Source organism: Myodes glareolus, chromosome 3 (genome assembly GCF_982192425.1).
Source record: "Myodes glareolus chromosome 3, mMyoGla1.1, whole genome shotgun sequence".
Classification (NCBI taxonomy): domain Eukaryota; kingdom Metazoa; phylum Chordata; class Mammalia; order Rodentia; family Cricetidae; genus Myodes; species Myodes glareolus.
Window position 1 is genome coordinate 42,365,253 of NC_142028.1, and position 14,587 is coordinate 42,379,839.

The 14,587-nt window shown below is 46.6% G+C and overlaps 1 protein-coding gene across 1 annotated transcript in view; it reads right to left on the reverse strand.

Annotated features, from left to right (window-relative positions):
• Edem1 (ER degradation enhancing alpha-mannosidase like protein 1) overlaps positions 1–11,947 on the reverse strand; it is a 30,057-nt gene extending 18,110 nt beyond the window's left edge. The window contains exons 1-2 of the mRNA XM_048438531.3: positions 11,389–11,947; positions 3,906–3,978 (exon numbers count right to left, since the gene is read on the reverse strand). Coding sequence (XP_048294488.2) covers positions 3,906–3,978; positions 11,389–11,864 — 549 coding nt within the window. The 5' untranslated portion in view covers positions 11,865–11,947. The remainder of the gene's footprint in view (positions 1–3,905; positions 3,979–11,388) is intronic.
• Between the last annotated feature and the right edge of the window lie 2,640 nt (positions 11,948–14,587).

The following is a 14,587-nucleotide window of genomic DNA, read 5'->3' on the forward strand; positions in this document are numbered from 1 at the left end:
GTGGCCATGTCTTCCCCCTAGCGCTGAGCTGACCTTTATTTGCAAGGCATAACAGTTTCTAAACAGTTGTGGAGCAGGTGAAGATGAATCAGAAAATTAGCTAACAAAAATATGATCCTAGCTCTGCTTTTCAAATCCAAGATAGCCGGAAAACTAACTGACTTGTTGCTGTCCATATGTATAAAGGTTTTGAGAGACAGGACTAACAATACAGCAGGAAACAAGCAACACTTAAAATCAAGTGGAGTCCTGGAAAATGGCTCAGTGGGTCAAAGCACCTGCCATGCAAGCCTGACTGATGACCCGAGTGATGACCCTTGAACCCTGTAAAAAGCCAGGCAGTTTGTCCTCTGATCTCCACACGAATGTTGTGGCACAAGCTTACCTTCACAAACAAGTACACACTTGTACAGAAAAATAAACGTTTAAAAACTAAAAACAAAACATACAAATGATCAGCTCTATGTTCAATGTAACAATTAAAGTTCCTATCTGAGGTGTGTAGAAACAATGCCACAGCATGCTAGTCCCTTCAAAAAGGGCAAATCTGTCATAAAAATGATATAAGTTAACCTATGTGGAAATGATCTGATTTAACTCAAATTTTATAACCACTTTTCATAAGGACACAAACCACCACCAATAACTAGATAACAAAATCAAGAAGAAGTGATTCCTCAGACACTCATTACCCGGGTGTGCCTTATTTCTTAGTGCACTGCTCTGCTGCGTCACACTATTTGCTTGGGTACAGAGCAGAAGCAGGCTTTCTGTTTACAGTTCTTCCATCTTAAAGGAACATGCAATCTTGTTCAGGTCACAAGCAATGATCAGGGGACTGTGTTCCCCGAGGGCTCTCGCAGCACATCTGCAAACATCTGCTGAAAATGCTAACAAGAGAACTCCTGAGAAACGAGCCAGCGCGCTACCACAGTCAAGACCGTCTACAACTGAAAACCACAGAAACGGGTCTGCTTGCTCACAGATGTTCACCAAGAACAGTATCTCGTGCAGCTGCAGGGCTGATATAATCTCAGATGAAGCTGGGGAAGGTGATGAAATCCAGGTTACATCCTGTATATTGTCACATTCGATAGCCAGTGAGCACGAAGTAAGCAGGGTGCAGAATCACCCAGGCCTGAAGAAGACTGACTGGACAGAGGAGGGGCCTCTCAGAATCTGAAAACGCTGACACACAGTTCACTCCTGTAATTTCAAGACTCTGCAGACTGAGACATGAAGGTCACCGATTGGAGCCTCTGACTTAAAGACCAAAACAAAACAAATGGCAAGGGATATAGCTCAGGGGAAGAGCACAAGCCTCCTGTATGCGAAATCCTGGGATCAATCTCCAAGTCCACCCAATACATACATACATGCCTGTAATCACATCACTTGCAGAGGCGACAAGACTACTACAGGCTTAAGACTAGCCTAAACCTTAGTTTTTTAAAGACCCTGTCTCGAAAATTAAGTAAATAGGGCCAGTAAAGTGGCTCAGGAGATAAGAGTACTTGCTAAAAAGTGGACCACTTGAGTTCAATCCCAGGAACCCAAACTGTCTCCTGCTCCACCCGCATGCCCCATATGCAATGACATGTGCACGCACGCACACACACACACACACTAAATGTTTTAAAAACTTTTTAATTAGATAATTTTAAATAAAATGCTGTTGTGTAATGTGGATCTCCAACAATCAGAAATTCTCCTGTATGTCTGAGAACAATACTATGCCAAGGGGCAAACCCTTAGAATACATGTTGGACAAAATTGGATTAGTAAGCAGTCACATAACAAACAACCTGGAGTCCTACTATGTAGGACTTACTGTCAGGTGAGGAGGAGAGTGCAGCAAATAACGACAGCATTTCTGTACTTAGCAAGCAGGGGCGAAGACATCCTGGGAACTAACCGGAGGGCGAAGAGGGTGCGCTTGTCAAGCTGCACCCGCACCTTCTAACCCTGCTTCCACACCCCAGCCTGAGTCAGCGTCCAGCAGCTTCACTGGTTAGCGCTAATTACGCTGCACTTACTTGTCTGGGCACATTCTGAGAAGTGACGGTGGATGACTTAATGGAGCAGCCATCACTTCAGAAGGAAATACTGGGAGACTGGAAGTGCCCTGCAACTAGAGCCTAGAAGGAAACCCAGCAGCCCTGCTAGAACCAGGGCCCAGGCCTGTTTCTGCAGTCTGGACAATGAAGGTACAGAACATTATCTCCACCTCTTTCCACTACTAGCAAACCATGAGACAATCATGGTGTAAACTTTGCTTCATTACCCAATTCCAACTCCTAACTGACAGCTTTAAACATTTCCTAGGGATGTTTAAAGGAACCAGATAAATTATTAAATATAGTACTCGACAGATTCAACAGCTTTTTAATAGTAAAGATTGTCTTGGATAAGGAAAAGAGGAAGAGTTTGTAAAAATTACTTTCCTAAGGAGATTGTGAATCACTGGAAATGTCCCTTGGAAGCCACACTCTATGGTGCTAGGCCATGAAGCACACAGACATAGCCTGACATGTCCAGTGTGGCCTATCACCTTCAGGAGGGTTCTTGTGTTTATGCTGAAAGGCCTCCAGCTTCCCACGGTCAATGAGGCGCCAAGGGATGAGAGAGTAAAGGCAGTATGCAAGTTGGCAAGACATATACAGAATGAACAGTAGCCAAAACAAGGAAGCAATAAACAACAGGGTGTCCACAGAGAGAGCCTCATGCACAGGCAGGCACTGGGCACAGACACTCCTTGGAAGCCAGCAGCTAGAAGCATTTGGGGGTACCTTCTGACCCTGGGGTCTTCTGGTTTTTACTCCTCAAGTACTGTGCTATAAGCTAAAAAGAAGAAGGGTGGATTTGTAATAGGAAACTCACACAAAATTAGCCTTCAGAAGAGAAGAGAAGGAGAAGAGAGCCTCACAACCACAGCCGTGATGCTAAGGTCTGAGAGCAATTAGGAGAGATTGGTGTGTGGTAGGATGGGGATCCTAAAAGGGGACACAGTCCACTCAGTTCCAGAGAACAACCAGAGGTTCTGACTCAGAGGTTTCAGGTTATAGACAAGTTTCATAGCTCATGATTTAGTTAGGTCAGCTCCATGTATCAAAGGACACAGAGGCAGGCACTCAGTAGGACCATAAATTTATCTTGCACAGGGAAAGGAGCGGGGCTGAGATGCCATGGCACAGTTTCCTGTTTTTATTAGCTCTGCCTCAGACAGAGAGCAGCACAGAGGTGTGGCTTGCTTTCTGGGAGGAAGACATAAAGGCTAGAAGGTCCTCGTAGTGGTTTGAATGAGAAGTCCCCCTGGCCCAAAGGTTCATGTATTGGAACACTTGGTGCCCAGCTGTTGGTGCTCTTTAGGGACCTTATGGAACCTTTAGGAGTCTCACTATAAGTGGAAGAAAAAGTGAACTTCAGCTTCCTGACCCTGCTGCCATGCCATGCCTTTCCCAGCTGGACTTCCTTCTGGAGGGTGTCTACTAAATCAAAATAAACTCTTTCCCTTAACTTGCTTTTGGCCCTAGTATGAAAAGCAACCAATACAGTTTGCAATCTAGCAGATTACAGGGACTAAGTAGTAACAAGAGTCTCCATACTCTGGTAGGACAGGATGGCTAAATCAATAAAAAAAAAGAAAGAAAGAAATATACACACACACACACATATATATACATACACACATAGATACACACATATATAAATACATACATATATGAATATGTATGTATGTTTTCTAATTGCCTTCCCATGAAGGTCATTAAAATAATTAACACTCATCAAAGCCTCTGAGTACAGCATTTCCTGGAATTCCCATTCCTGGGGGAAACGAGGAAATACAATAAACCCCCAAACACTTTATCTTAATTATCTGAATTAAGAAAAAGTTGAATACTTACTGCAAGTGTATCCAAGGCATCAACAAGAGTCAGGGAGTAATTTCCCAGGACATCATTGATGTTCAAATTTGAACTGGAAAAGAAAGAATTAAAATTAAACAAAAGTATTTTACATTTAAAGTGAAGGGGGAGGGGCAAAAAACTAAACAGCCATCAGAAACTAAAACTGCTGGCCATGCTCATGAGCCAGAAACAGACTGTGGGCAGCAGTGAGAAACGAGCCTTCTGTCTCAGGAGCAGCAGGGTCTGTGTGTCCACAAGTTGAGGAACTACAGACAGCAGAACAGGGGTATAAGGCGGTAGTGAGAGAACTCAAGGGGAAGTCGGGAGATGGACAAGTCCGTCGCCGGTGCTCTGAGACACACTATCACCATCAAGGATCTTTAATCCTGTCTAGCTTCAAAACCCTCTTAATTTCACAAGCACTAGGGACTGAAGGAGGGATCCTGTCAGATGACCTAGTATTTCTTCACTGCTCAAACTATGACACACATGAGAACGAATACATCCGGGAAGGCTAGACAAACAGTGAAAACGGCCTGGCATGACTGAAGAAATTCAGTCACAGACGCCACTGACTGCCCTGTCCCATTACCACAGGGCCAGAAAATAACTGCAGAGGCTGGAAAGGAAAAGAAAACGATAGTAAAAGAAGAAATGAGACAAGTGCTTCTAGATCTCATCTCCTGGAGTCAGAGTGAGAGAGCCCTACTTTCATCTCCAGCCACGGAGCACTCACACCTGGCGTCCTCCATCTTCTCTGCATGCCACCTGCCCTTACGTCATCCTAAAGGCTCCCTCTGCCACCTCCTTCCTGTGAAAGAAGTTTTAAGAGCAGCACTCTGGATGGCTTGACCTGCTGTCTCTCTAAAGACCTGTGGGGGCTGCTAAGATGAGTCAGTAGGAAAAGGTGCTTGATGCTAACCCTCGGAACCTAAGTTCAACCCCCAGGACTCACACGGCAGAAGGAGAACACCGACTCCCACTTACATGATGGAAAAGATGCTCTCAGGATGGAAGCATATGGATTCAAACAGGTCTCTCAAAGGCAATGCCAAGCACACAGGAATTGCCAAGGGTTAGAGAAGGGTCAAAGCAGACATCCTCACATTCAGGAGTGTCCTCAGGAACACTTGGCTGGGTTTAAATATTTAACTACAGGGCTATGCTGCTCAGAAACAGAGTGAGGTTCAAACACCCATCCCACCAGAAAATGGCTGCCATATCATTCAGCGGCCCAACTGAAGGAACTGATCAAGAACTCCACATCATCCTAATCTATGCCAAGTGCCACCTCCCTAGCTGCCCCGAAGCCATTGAAGGCACGTGTAATTTTCAGCACCTTTCCAAGTGTTTACTGTGCTTTTTCTCTTAGTGCACACATCAAAGGGACACAGTGTTCCACTGTTTAAGAGCTGGGTACACAGCCACCGGCAGAATGCTTGCCTTGCATGTTGGGATGCTGGGTTTGAACCTCAGCACTGTCCCTCGCAAAACAAACAATCCTCAGTAACACTGGCCAAAGAGGCAGTGACAACTGGTAACTCTTAGCAGAGCTGGATCTTTTAATGTAGTTGTGATAACTGTGAGAGTTCTACTCTAGTCGGAAAACCCATGTAAAGATCTAGAATGTTCACTAGAACAGTTTGAATTCTTTTCAACCAAATAATCCCACACTTAGGAGGCTGGGGCAGGAGTACAGTTCCTTGCTTACACAGCAAGATCATGGCTTAGAAAAAAATAACAACAAAATTAATAATACAAATTATCAAAGTAGGGAAAGGAGGGTAGAGAATAAAGGAAAAATTAGATTCCATAAAACAAGTGGTCCTAGCCCTACAGCAAGACATTTTCCAGCTTCCTTTTGTCAGCCCGTCCTGCAGATAATGACACAGCTCTGCTCTTTGGACATGTTTATTGTAGCCCTGTCTGACCTAGCAGCACTTGAGGAAGTCAATCTTTCAGAACAAGGCAAAAATCAAGAGTACAAGTGGCCCGTGAAAGCAGCTGATCCAGTCACAACACAACTCCCTCCTCATTCATCACACATGCATGAGCGTTCATGGCAATCATTCCCCTGCAACTCGGCAGCTCTTACTACTTCTAAACAAACAAAAGCAAAGAAAGAAAGCAAAGGAGGAAGGAGATGAAGAAGATGGAGATCAAAGCCTCTGCTAGAAAATCTTCGCTTATGTAGCTAATAAAATCAAGAAGACATTTTAGAAAACCAGACAAGAAACCACGCTGCATAGACTCAACCTGCAACAGCTGTTCGGAAATCTTATCTTTTCTGTGTGGGCAGAGAGATAACGCAACAAACAATCCTGCGCATTCAAGGATTTAGTAATCCAGAGGGAAGCAAAGGGGACAGGACTCAATTCTCAAACACAGTTAAAATGGGGAATGGTGGCTCAAAGGGAAGGAATCAAACCTGAGACGAGCAAACCAAGAAGAATCACCTTCCATAGCTCAAGACTTGTGCCTGACTCGAAGAATTCTGAAAAAGGAACTGTGAAAGAGGTCATGTGTGTGTATGTGTGTGTGTGTACACATCTGCATGTACGTGAAGGCGCAGGCACTCATAAATGGTAAGAGGCCTGAGGAAGATTTCTCCTGTCCAGCTGTCTCTCCATCTTAGACAGGGTTTCTCACAGAACCTGGAACTCACCAGGCAGCCAGCAGGTCCCAGAAATCCTCGTCTCAGTCTCCACCCCAGTGTTTGGGTTACAGGCTCAGGAGTGACCACACCCGGCTTTTTACATGCTTGCTAGGGATTCAAACCCAAGTCTTCATACTTACCCAGCAAACACTCCTACTGAGTCATCTCCTCAGCCCAGGAAGTGGCCATCTTAAGCTAGAGGGCCTAGGAACAAACTAGGTGAGGAATCAATATTGGCTCTGTTCATTGGGATTTTCCTTTTGTTTTATGGTTTCAGGGGAATGTAATCAAGCCCTGTGACAGGCCCAAACCCAGAATTTATAGCTGCCATCCACAGGCTTAGAAAACCATCTAAATTTCCTCAAAGGTTTGAATTGGGGTTCTACACGGAACAGCAGTCAGGAGCTAGACAGAGACGGCTGTTTTCATAGGGCTCAAGATTTGTTTACTTCATGTTAACAAGGGCCACGTCTATCGAGATAAGCGTCAAGAGGGTGACTAAGGAGAAATGGCACAGCCAGCAACTGTGGCCTGCGCCTGTAATCACAGCACGGGGAGACAGAAGGCAGACACTGGTGCCAGCCTCTGCTACCTATTTAGCTGAAGGCCAACCTGGGCTATGTGTGACTCTGTTTCAAAAGAAAAGAAAGGAGGAAAGTGAGAGCACCCACATTTTGGTTTTGTGCTGTTTTAGGTAATATTCTAATATCAAGTTCATTCTTTTTAAAGTAATATTAGAAAATGATAATTAACATACTTGAATTCTGAAATCAGAAAGATATTTTCTGGGCATGGTGATGGCACACTTTGTAGTAATTCCAGGCTGGGGCAGAAGAATCCTAAGGTTGAGTACAGCGTGGTAGACTCTGTCTCAAAGCAATTTTTTGCTACCTTATTTTTTGCAGAACAAATATTGAATTAAGGGCCTCCTACATGCTAGGCAAGTACTCTATCATTGAAATATATGCCCAGACCTCAAAATAAAATCTTACTTTGTATGTGTGTGTATGTGTCTACATGTAGACCAGATCACCTGGAACTCCCAAGAGTTACAGGTAGTTTTGTATGTTGAGAAAAAACTCAGTCCTCTGTGAGGGTAGCGAACACTTTTCACTACTGAGCCACCTCTCCAGCCCCTCAAAGTCCAATTTTTAAAGGGGCCAGGAGTGTAGCTTCATAGCAGATCACTTATCTGGAGTATGTGAGACCTGGTTTCAATTCTCAGTATTAGGAAAAAACAAAACAAAACATGTATGCCTCTTTATTACAGTTTATTTGAAAAATGTAAGCACTTCCTACTTGTTCAGAATCAGAATGAGAAAGCACCGGCTTGAAACTCTCCTGTATCAAACAATGAGAGGAACTATACTAAGGTGAGAGCTGGTAAAAACAGACAAATAAGCGAACAAACAAAGAACCCCATGCTTTCTATTCTTTGAATTGGCCAGTGTGGGGGTCTGCTCAAGGACACAAAATTCCAGGACTCTTCACCACCGTCAGAGACACAAAGGCTGCCAACCATTAAGTCGGAAGACAGCTTTCCCCAATGTTAATTACTAAGGCCATCATCCCAGAGACTTGACTTCAATTTACATGAGCTGCCACTGCAGAACCAAAGCAAACCACACTTACCATAGACTTCTAAAAAGGCCTATGCACCCCAAGATGCCACTGGGACCCACAATTTCAACCAACCACTGTCACCCCACTTTGCTGAAGAGCTCTCACCCCCACTCCAAAATGCTCCAGAAAGCGCCTACAGCTCATTACAAAACAATAAAGTAAAACCATTAAAGGTGGACCTGGTAAGGCAGGAGGGCCTGTAACTCCAGCTACTCAGGAGTCTGAACCAAGATCACAAATTCAAGGCCTGCCTCAGCTGCGGGACAAGCTGAAAGCCAGCCTGTTCAACTCAAAAAGGCTGTCCCAAAATAGAAAGTGAAAAAGGAGCTGGGCGTGGAGCTCAATGAAGACGACTTGCCTAGCATGCACAAGGTCCTAGTACAACAGGCGTTCAGAAACTACGTCTGCTCAGAAGCTCCGACTTCTCACTTGAGCCCACAGAGTGACTAAAAAGAGGGCGAAAGCCTGCCATTCCCATCTTCCTTTTGCATATGTCTCCTTTCCTTTGGCTCATCCTGCATTTCTCTACACACGGGCACGTTAATCATTCCAGGAGCGCCTGTGTAAAAACAGTGATTCACACCCTCTCTCATTCCTCTAAGACTGAAGGCACTGTCTTAAACCTGTAGTAGCCGTAGATTTCACACGATGAGAACAATTATCCATAATGGGGAGGCTGGACTCTAAGCGGGTCACCTTACAAGAACCTGAGCTCATCTGTAAAGGCCAAAACCACAGCTTGACTGCACTACTTAGATATCTCACACCCTCTGCCCCAACCTTCCCTCTACTTGACTTAAACCTCCTGGCAGAATCCAGAAGTTCAACTCAGGGACAGCTGGACCCCTTTATTTGTTTCACTTCCCAGGATGTTAACTCTCTTTTCTCTGCTCTGTGGCAGTAATTGTCTCTTTAATTGGCACCTTGGGGATGAGTGACCAAGCCTCGCCCATTAAGACAGCTGGAGCCAGAGCATTTTATTGTAACGTTCTAGTTGTGCTGGGAACCAGCCTCAGCATGAAAGACAGACTGACAGATCAACAGACAGAGGAGAAAAAGAGGAACAAAAGAAGGTTAAAAAGAAGCGCTAAGGAAGAGCCACTTTCGGAGGAAGCGCCACGTCATCAGTACAGTAGTTCCTAGTCCAAAAAGAGAAGACAGAGAAAGACAGTGAGACAATGAGGCCTAACGGAAGGGGAGCATAGTTCTGCCACCTGGACACACGACATGCTGAAGATTCTGTTGAAAGTGTATCAGGAATGCTCTGCAAAATGTTCTAGGGAGACTGAACCCAACAGGAGTCATCTATAGCTTTTCAAACTGGTTCTTGTGTCAAGATGCCTATTGTCAACCTTATTGGAACACAAATAAAAACAGTCTTTGTAAAAAAATTTTTTTAAAAATCTAAAATATGCACATACTTAAGCTGGAACTATGTAAAAATAAATAAATAAATAAATAAATAAAAATGTGTCATCATATGGTCAAGAACTGGCAGAAACGAGCTATTGAAAATAACTAGAGGGATTTTTCAGTTTCCCCCTCCTGGATGTAAAGAATTTTTTTTTCTTACAAGATAAAGGAGAGAGGCAGGGAAGGGAGGAGAGGGGGAAGGGGGCTGAAGGGGAAGAGAGGAGTGGTGCAAAGCTGGAATTGAAGCCAACCTAACCACAGACAGGAAGTCTCCCCTGCGTCGCACGACTCACCCACTCCCTATAACCTAAAAAGGAGTAGTGTTACTTCAAAAAAATGTATAGTTTTCCCCCCAAAGAAACGGAGAAAAAATACATTTCTGCAAAAGAAAGAAGGAGCTGCTATGTAGCTCAGTGGGAAGGAGCTGCAAGGAGCCATGGGTTCAATTCCCTGGACTCCCAAAGAAAAGCAAAAAAGAGAGGGATGGGGTCATATGACAAAAACTGATCCGGCTAAGAAAGGCAAATAGTTCATCAATCCAACAGAACTGTGCAAGGCCCATTGCCTCTGTGTGGGATGCTCCCTTGCTAGTACCCATCTATCAGCTATTAGGCTGCAAATGAAGACACAAATTGGCACCTCACCAGCCCACTTGCATAGCCCTTTCTATGCCATTTTAGAGTTAGCTTTCCTTTAAAAAACTTTTTTTTTTTAACGTTTTGGGGACAGGTGTGATGTGCGTCACAGAGGCATGTAGAGGTCAGAGGGCAACTCAGGGAGTCTCCTGAGTTCTCTTTCACTTCCCTCCAAGTGGGTCAAACTCAAGTAGTGCCAAGCGTCCTTACTGGCTGAGCCATCTCATCAGCCCTTAGCTTTTCTTTTAGAACCTAAGAATCCACCACTGCTTCCCACCAGAAGGAAAATACACATGCCAGGTGTTCAAGGATGCCCATGTGTAGTGCCAAGACAACGAACAACCCAAATCCATTTCCATCTAAGGGGAGGGAAGCGCCACAGTCACCAACCGGCCTGACTGGGTCCGTGGCAGTGCACACCCTTTAGCGAGGAGGATCTTGGCTGGGTGCTCCGTTCTCTTGGACTTTGAAGTCCACCCAGAGTAACCCTGGAACTTCACCTTCCCATGACTCGGAGGCTGGGAGGACTGCCTGACCTTTTGACAGCACCATCACCCGACTAGTGTTTACGATGGTACCAAGCAATGACAGTGTCAGTCAATTCGGCGCCTAAGGAACCATCCTTAGGGGATACAGATCGCAAATCTGGGCCAGGCAATACCCATCCCTCTCAATTAGCTACCTCTCCTAGCCTAGGCAGCGGCCCCTGGGAAGGAGAAACACTAACTCCCCCACCCCATCCCCTGTGTCCAATTCACAGGACGGCCCCTTTCTCGGAACCCGTGCCTTAATCTTTATATTAAAAGCCTTGGGTGTGGCGTTCTGATCGGGAGTGGGGAAGGTTCGTTCTGAAGCTGCGTTTTCCAAAGGAAGCCTATAGCTGGCACTTAGATAGTATGTCCATCTGGAGCAGCAGCATGCCTTGCCACTGTGACTGTTCCTTCTGGTCTCTAGCCCTCAGTTTCCCCATCTGCAACAGAGAATGACAGGGACAGCTGTCCCGAAGTTTGGAGGGTCCAGGAGAATCAAGAGGATGGCAGTCCACCTCGACAGAGGGAACCTCGGACTTCGGCGGACCTTAAAGACCCTGGTATCCCTTCGGGGACCCGGAGGGGCGGAAGGCGGCGCGCGGGGCATCCGGCAGGCTACTCACGGGTCCCCGCGGTCCGGCCCCCGGCCGCGGCAGTAGATGGGGTTGAGCTCGTCCTGCGGAAAGGCGTGCGCCATGTAGTTGTCGTAGCCGAAGACGAACATGCCCCGTGCCAGGTCGCGCATCTGGGCACGCAGCTGCGGCGGGAAGGCGCTGCTGTAGCGCCGCTCGTACTCGTCCGGGCCGCAGCCACGACGAGCGTAGCCCCAGTGCGCCGGGCCGCACATGCCCGGCCCCGGCTCCCGCGGGGTCTCGAGCCGCCCCTCCGGCCCGCGCTTTGGCCGATGCAGCCAGGCCGGGCCTTCCGGCGGACCCACCGGCTCGGAGCCGTCGGGGTCCCTCAAACGCTGGAAGCCGAAGGGGAGCGGAAAGCGCTGGTAGAAGCCCATGCTGGGCCCCAGCCCGAAGACCAGCCAGAGCACAGCGTGGAGGCCGAGGCGTAGCAGCACCAGCCCCAGGACGAGCGCTCGCCATTGCATTGTCGCGCGACCGCCGCGGGCATTATTTTGAAGCGCCTGGAGCGTCCCTAGCCGACCGCCGCCCCGCGCGTCCGCCCGGATCCCGCTCACTTCCCCTTTAAGGAACTCCCTCGTGACGCACCAGGAACTGGCCCATTGTCCCCCGCCCCGCGGCCCGGCCCGGCCCGCCAGGCCCCCACGTTTGCCCACCGGACGCCCGGGATTGGCCTCGCACGGGCCCGGCCTCGAGGGGCGCGGTCGGGGACTCCCTCCCGCTCTATAGGCCGCCGGGGCCACGAGGCTCCGCCCCGCCGCCGGGACCACGCCCCCAGGGCGGACCCGCTTAAGGTCGGGCTGGCGTGGCGAGCCTAGGTCGCGCAAGCTTTTGGGGAGAGAACTTCCAACCAATGGGAGCGCAGTACGGGAGCTCCACGGAGGTCACAGACGCGGCCCCTGACCCGCCCTTTTTCGGGTTACCCCTGGGTGGAATGTTTGTTGATCTTAGGTTGGTAGGGAGAAAGCCCCTCCAGGTCTGGGGTAGAAGGGGTGAGAAAGTTAAGGGCCTGGGCCGTTAGGCAAAGGAGGTACCTGCACATATCCAGGAAAGGTTTTTAACTTGGGTGGGAGTGGGACTGGGACTTCCTATGCCTGGCTCAGACTGTGCTATACCCCATCCTGTTTGTTTTATTGGAACGCCTTGATACTTCTAAAATATTCCGAGACCCCACCCTATCCCTCAGAGCGGGAGGTGAGACTAACACCAAATCATTTTCATCAGATTTAAACATCCTTTAAAGATCCACCCACAGTGCAAGGCAGCGGCGACCTCAGACCTCAGAAATGTAGGACAGATTTTGGGTATAATCCCTTTAAGTCTTAATTCCTATAATTAAGCAGGTTACGGATTTTATCTCTTGAGGGCTGTGACTTTCGTGTAAGGATTCAAAACTTGGAGCACCTATCAGTTTTCCCTTCCCTAAGTTTACACCGCATATCTATCAAACTTAAAAGTACGGGAAGCAACCAAGTCAGTGATGCATGTCATCAATCATCAAGGAAGTAATGGGGAGGATTTGGGTTAAGTTGTGTGACGTTCTTATTTCAAAGGAGTTCCTGCGACGCGCGATAGGGTACAACACAGCAGCCAGCGAACAGTCAAGTTCTTCGGGTTGTTAACAGTTTATTTTGGGAGAGAAAAAGTAGCAAACCAAAAAGGGAGAGGGGTGCCTGGGGAGGCTTCCAGAAGTCCAACTACAGCTCTTGACCCTGGTCTATTAGTCTGCCTCCCTGGAGGAGACAAACTGAATGTGAACATTAAGATATGCTTTGTTTCCCTGCTACTTTTGTGCAAATTTCAGCATAAATTTATGTTGCGGTCTAGTCAGCTGTCAGCCACACTGATGACAGAGCCTGTTCTCACATTACAGAAAAGCCCTAATTTTTAAAAAAAAAAATTAAAAACTAGAGAAAACCAGCCAGCAGCATATGAATATGCTTTTCATGGGACAACTGACAACAGGTGCCAGTAGGTTTTTGGGACACCATCGCGCATTCCACTTATATCTTCGTAGAAACCTCCGAAAGTGGAATTATCTGTTACTGGCCCTTTAAGACTTCTCAGACTAAATGTAGCTGATGAAACTGAAACATCTGTATCTAATCAGAAAAATCTATCCTTCAAAACAATTCTGAAGCCTGTCTCTAAAAAACAAAACAAAACAACAAAAAACCCGAGACAGGTGGGGTGCACACCTTTAATCCCAGACTCGGGAGGCAGAGGCAGGCGGATCTCTGAGTTTGAGGCCAGCCTGGTCTACAAGAGCTAGTTCCAGGTCAGACTCCAAAGCTACAGAGAAACCCTATCTCTGTGTGTGTGTGGGGGGGGGGGACACACTTCTGAGACAGGATCTGACTCTGTAGCTCCAGTGTGACTCCAAATTGTGATCCTCCACCCTCAGCTTTCAAATATTATAAGTTTGAGCCATCATACCTAGCTAATAAAACAATTATTCAGGAAAAAGTTTGTGACAGATTTTTCCAAATCCATTCTCACAAGAGCATAATGGGTCTGGTTTGAAAAAGCAGTCCCTTTCACTTTAAGAACAGTGTAGCTCCCAAGAGACAGCTGAGAATCTATCAGAATCTTGCCTGAGTAACCTTGCTAAGCTAGTTTCTGCACCTGTTTCCTCAGCTGCAAAAGAAAAGAGAAAGGAAAAAAATCCCCATTTTAAGATAAGTACCTACCACAAACTCTAATACACTCACATAAAACATTTAAAACAGTACTATATCCACAGCTGACCCTGTTAATGAGATTGTATTTTGTAAGAAGAAAATAAGAAACTGGTATGTTACCCTTATGTGGGTGGGACCAAGATAATGTCTTGTGGAAACAAGTGACTTTATCTATAAAAAGCTAATTTATTCAGCCAGCATGGAGCCTCACACTTTTAATTCCAGCACTTGAGAGTCAGAGGCAGGCAGATTCCTGTGAGTTCCAGGCAGCCTGGTTTTTATATCAGGAAGTCGGGGCTACATAGTGAGACATTCTCAAGGAAAAAAAAAAAAAGAAGAAGAAGTTAACTAATTTTAAAAAAATATATAATGGGAATGGAAGAGGGTTAACTGGGCACAGCAGCACATGCCTAAAGGCCTTCTCAGGATGTTACAGCAGAAAGAATCCTTTGAGACCAAAAGACTAAGACTAACCTAAGCATCATAGTGAGTCCACTGTCCCCAGAATA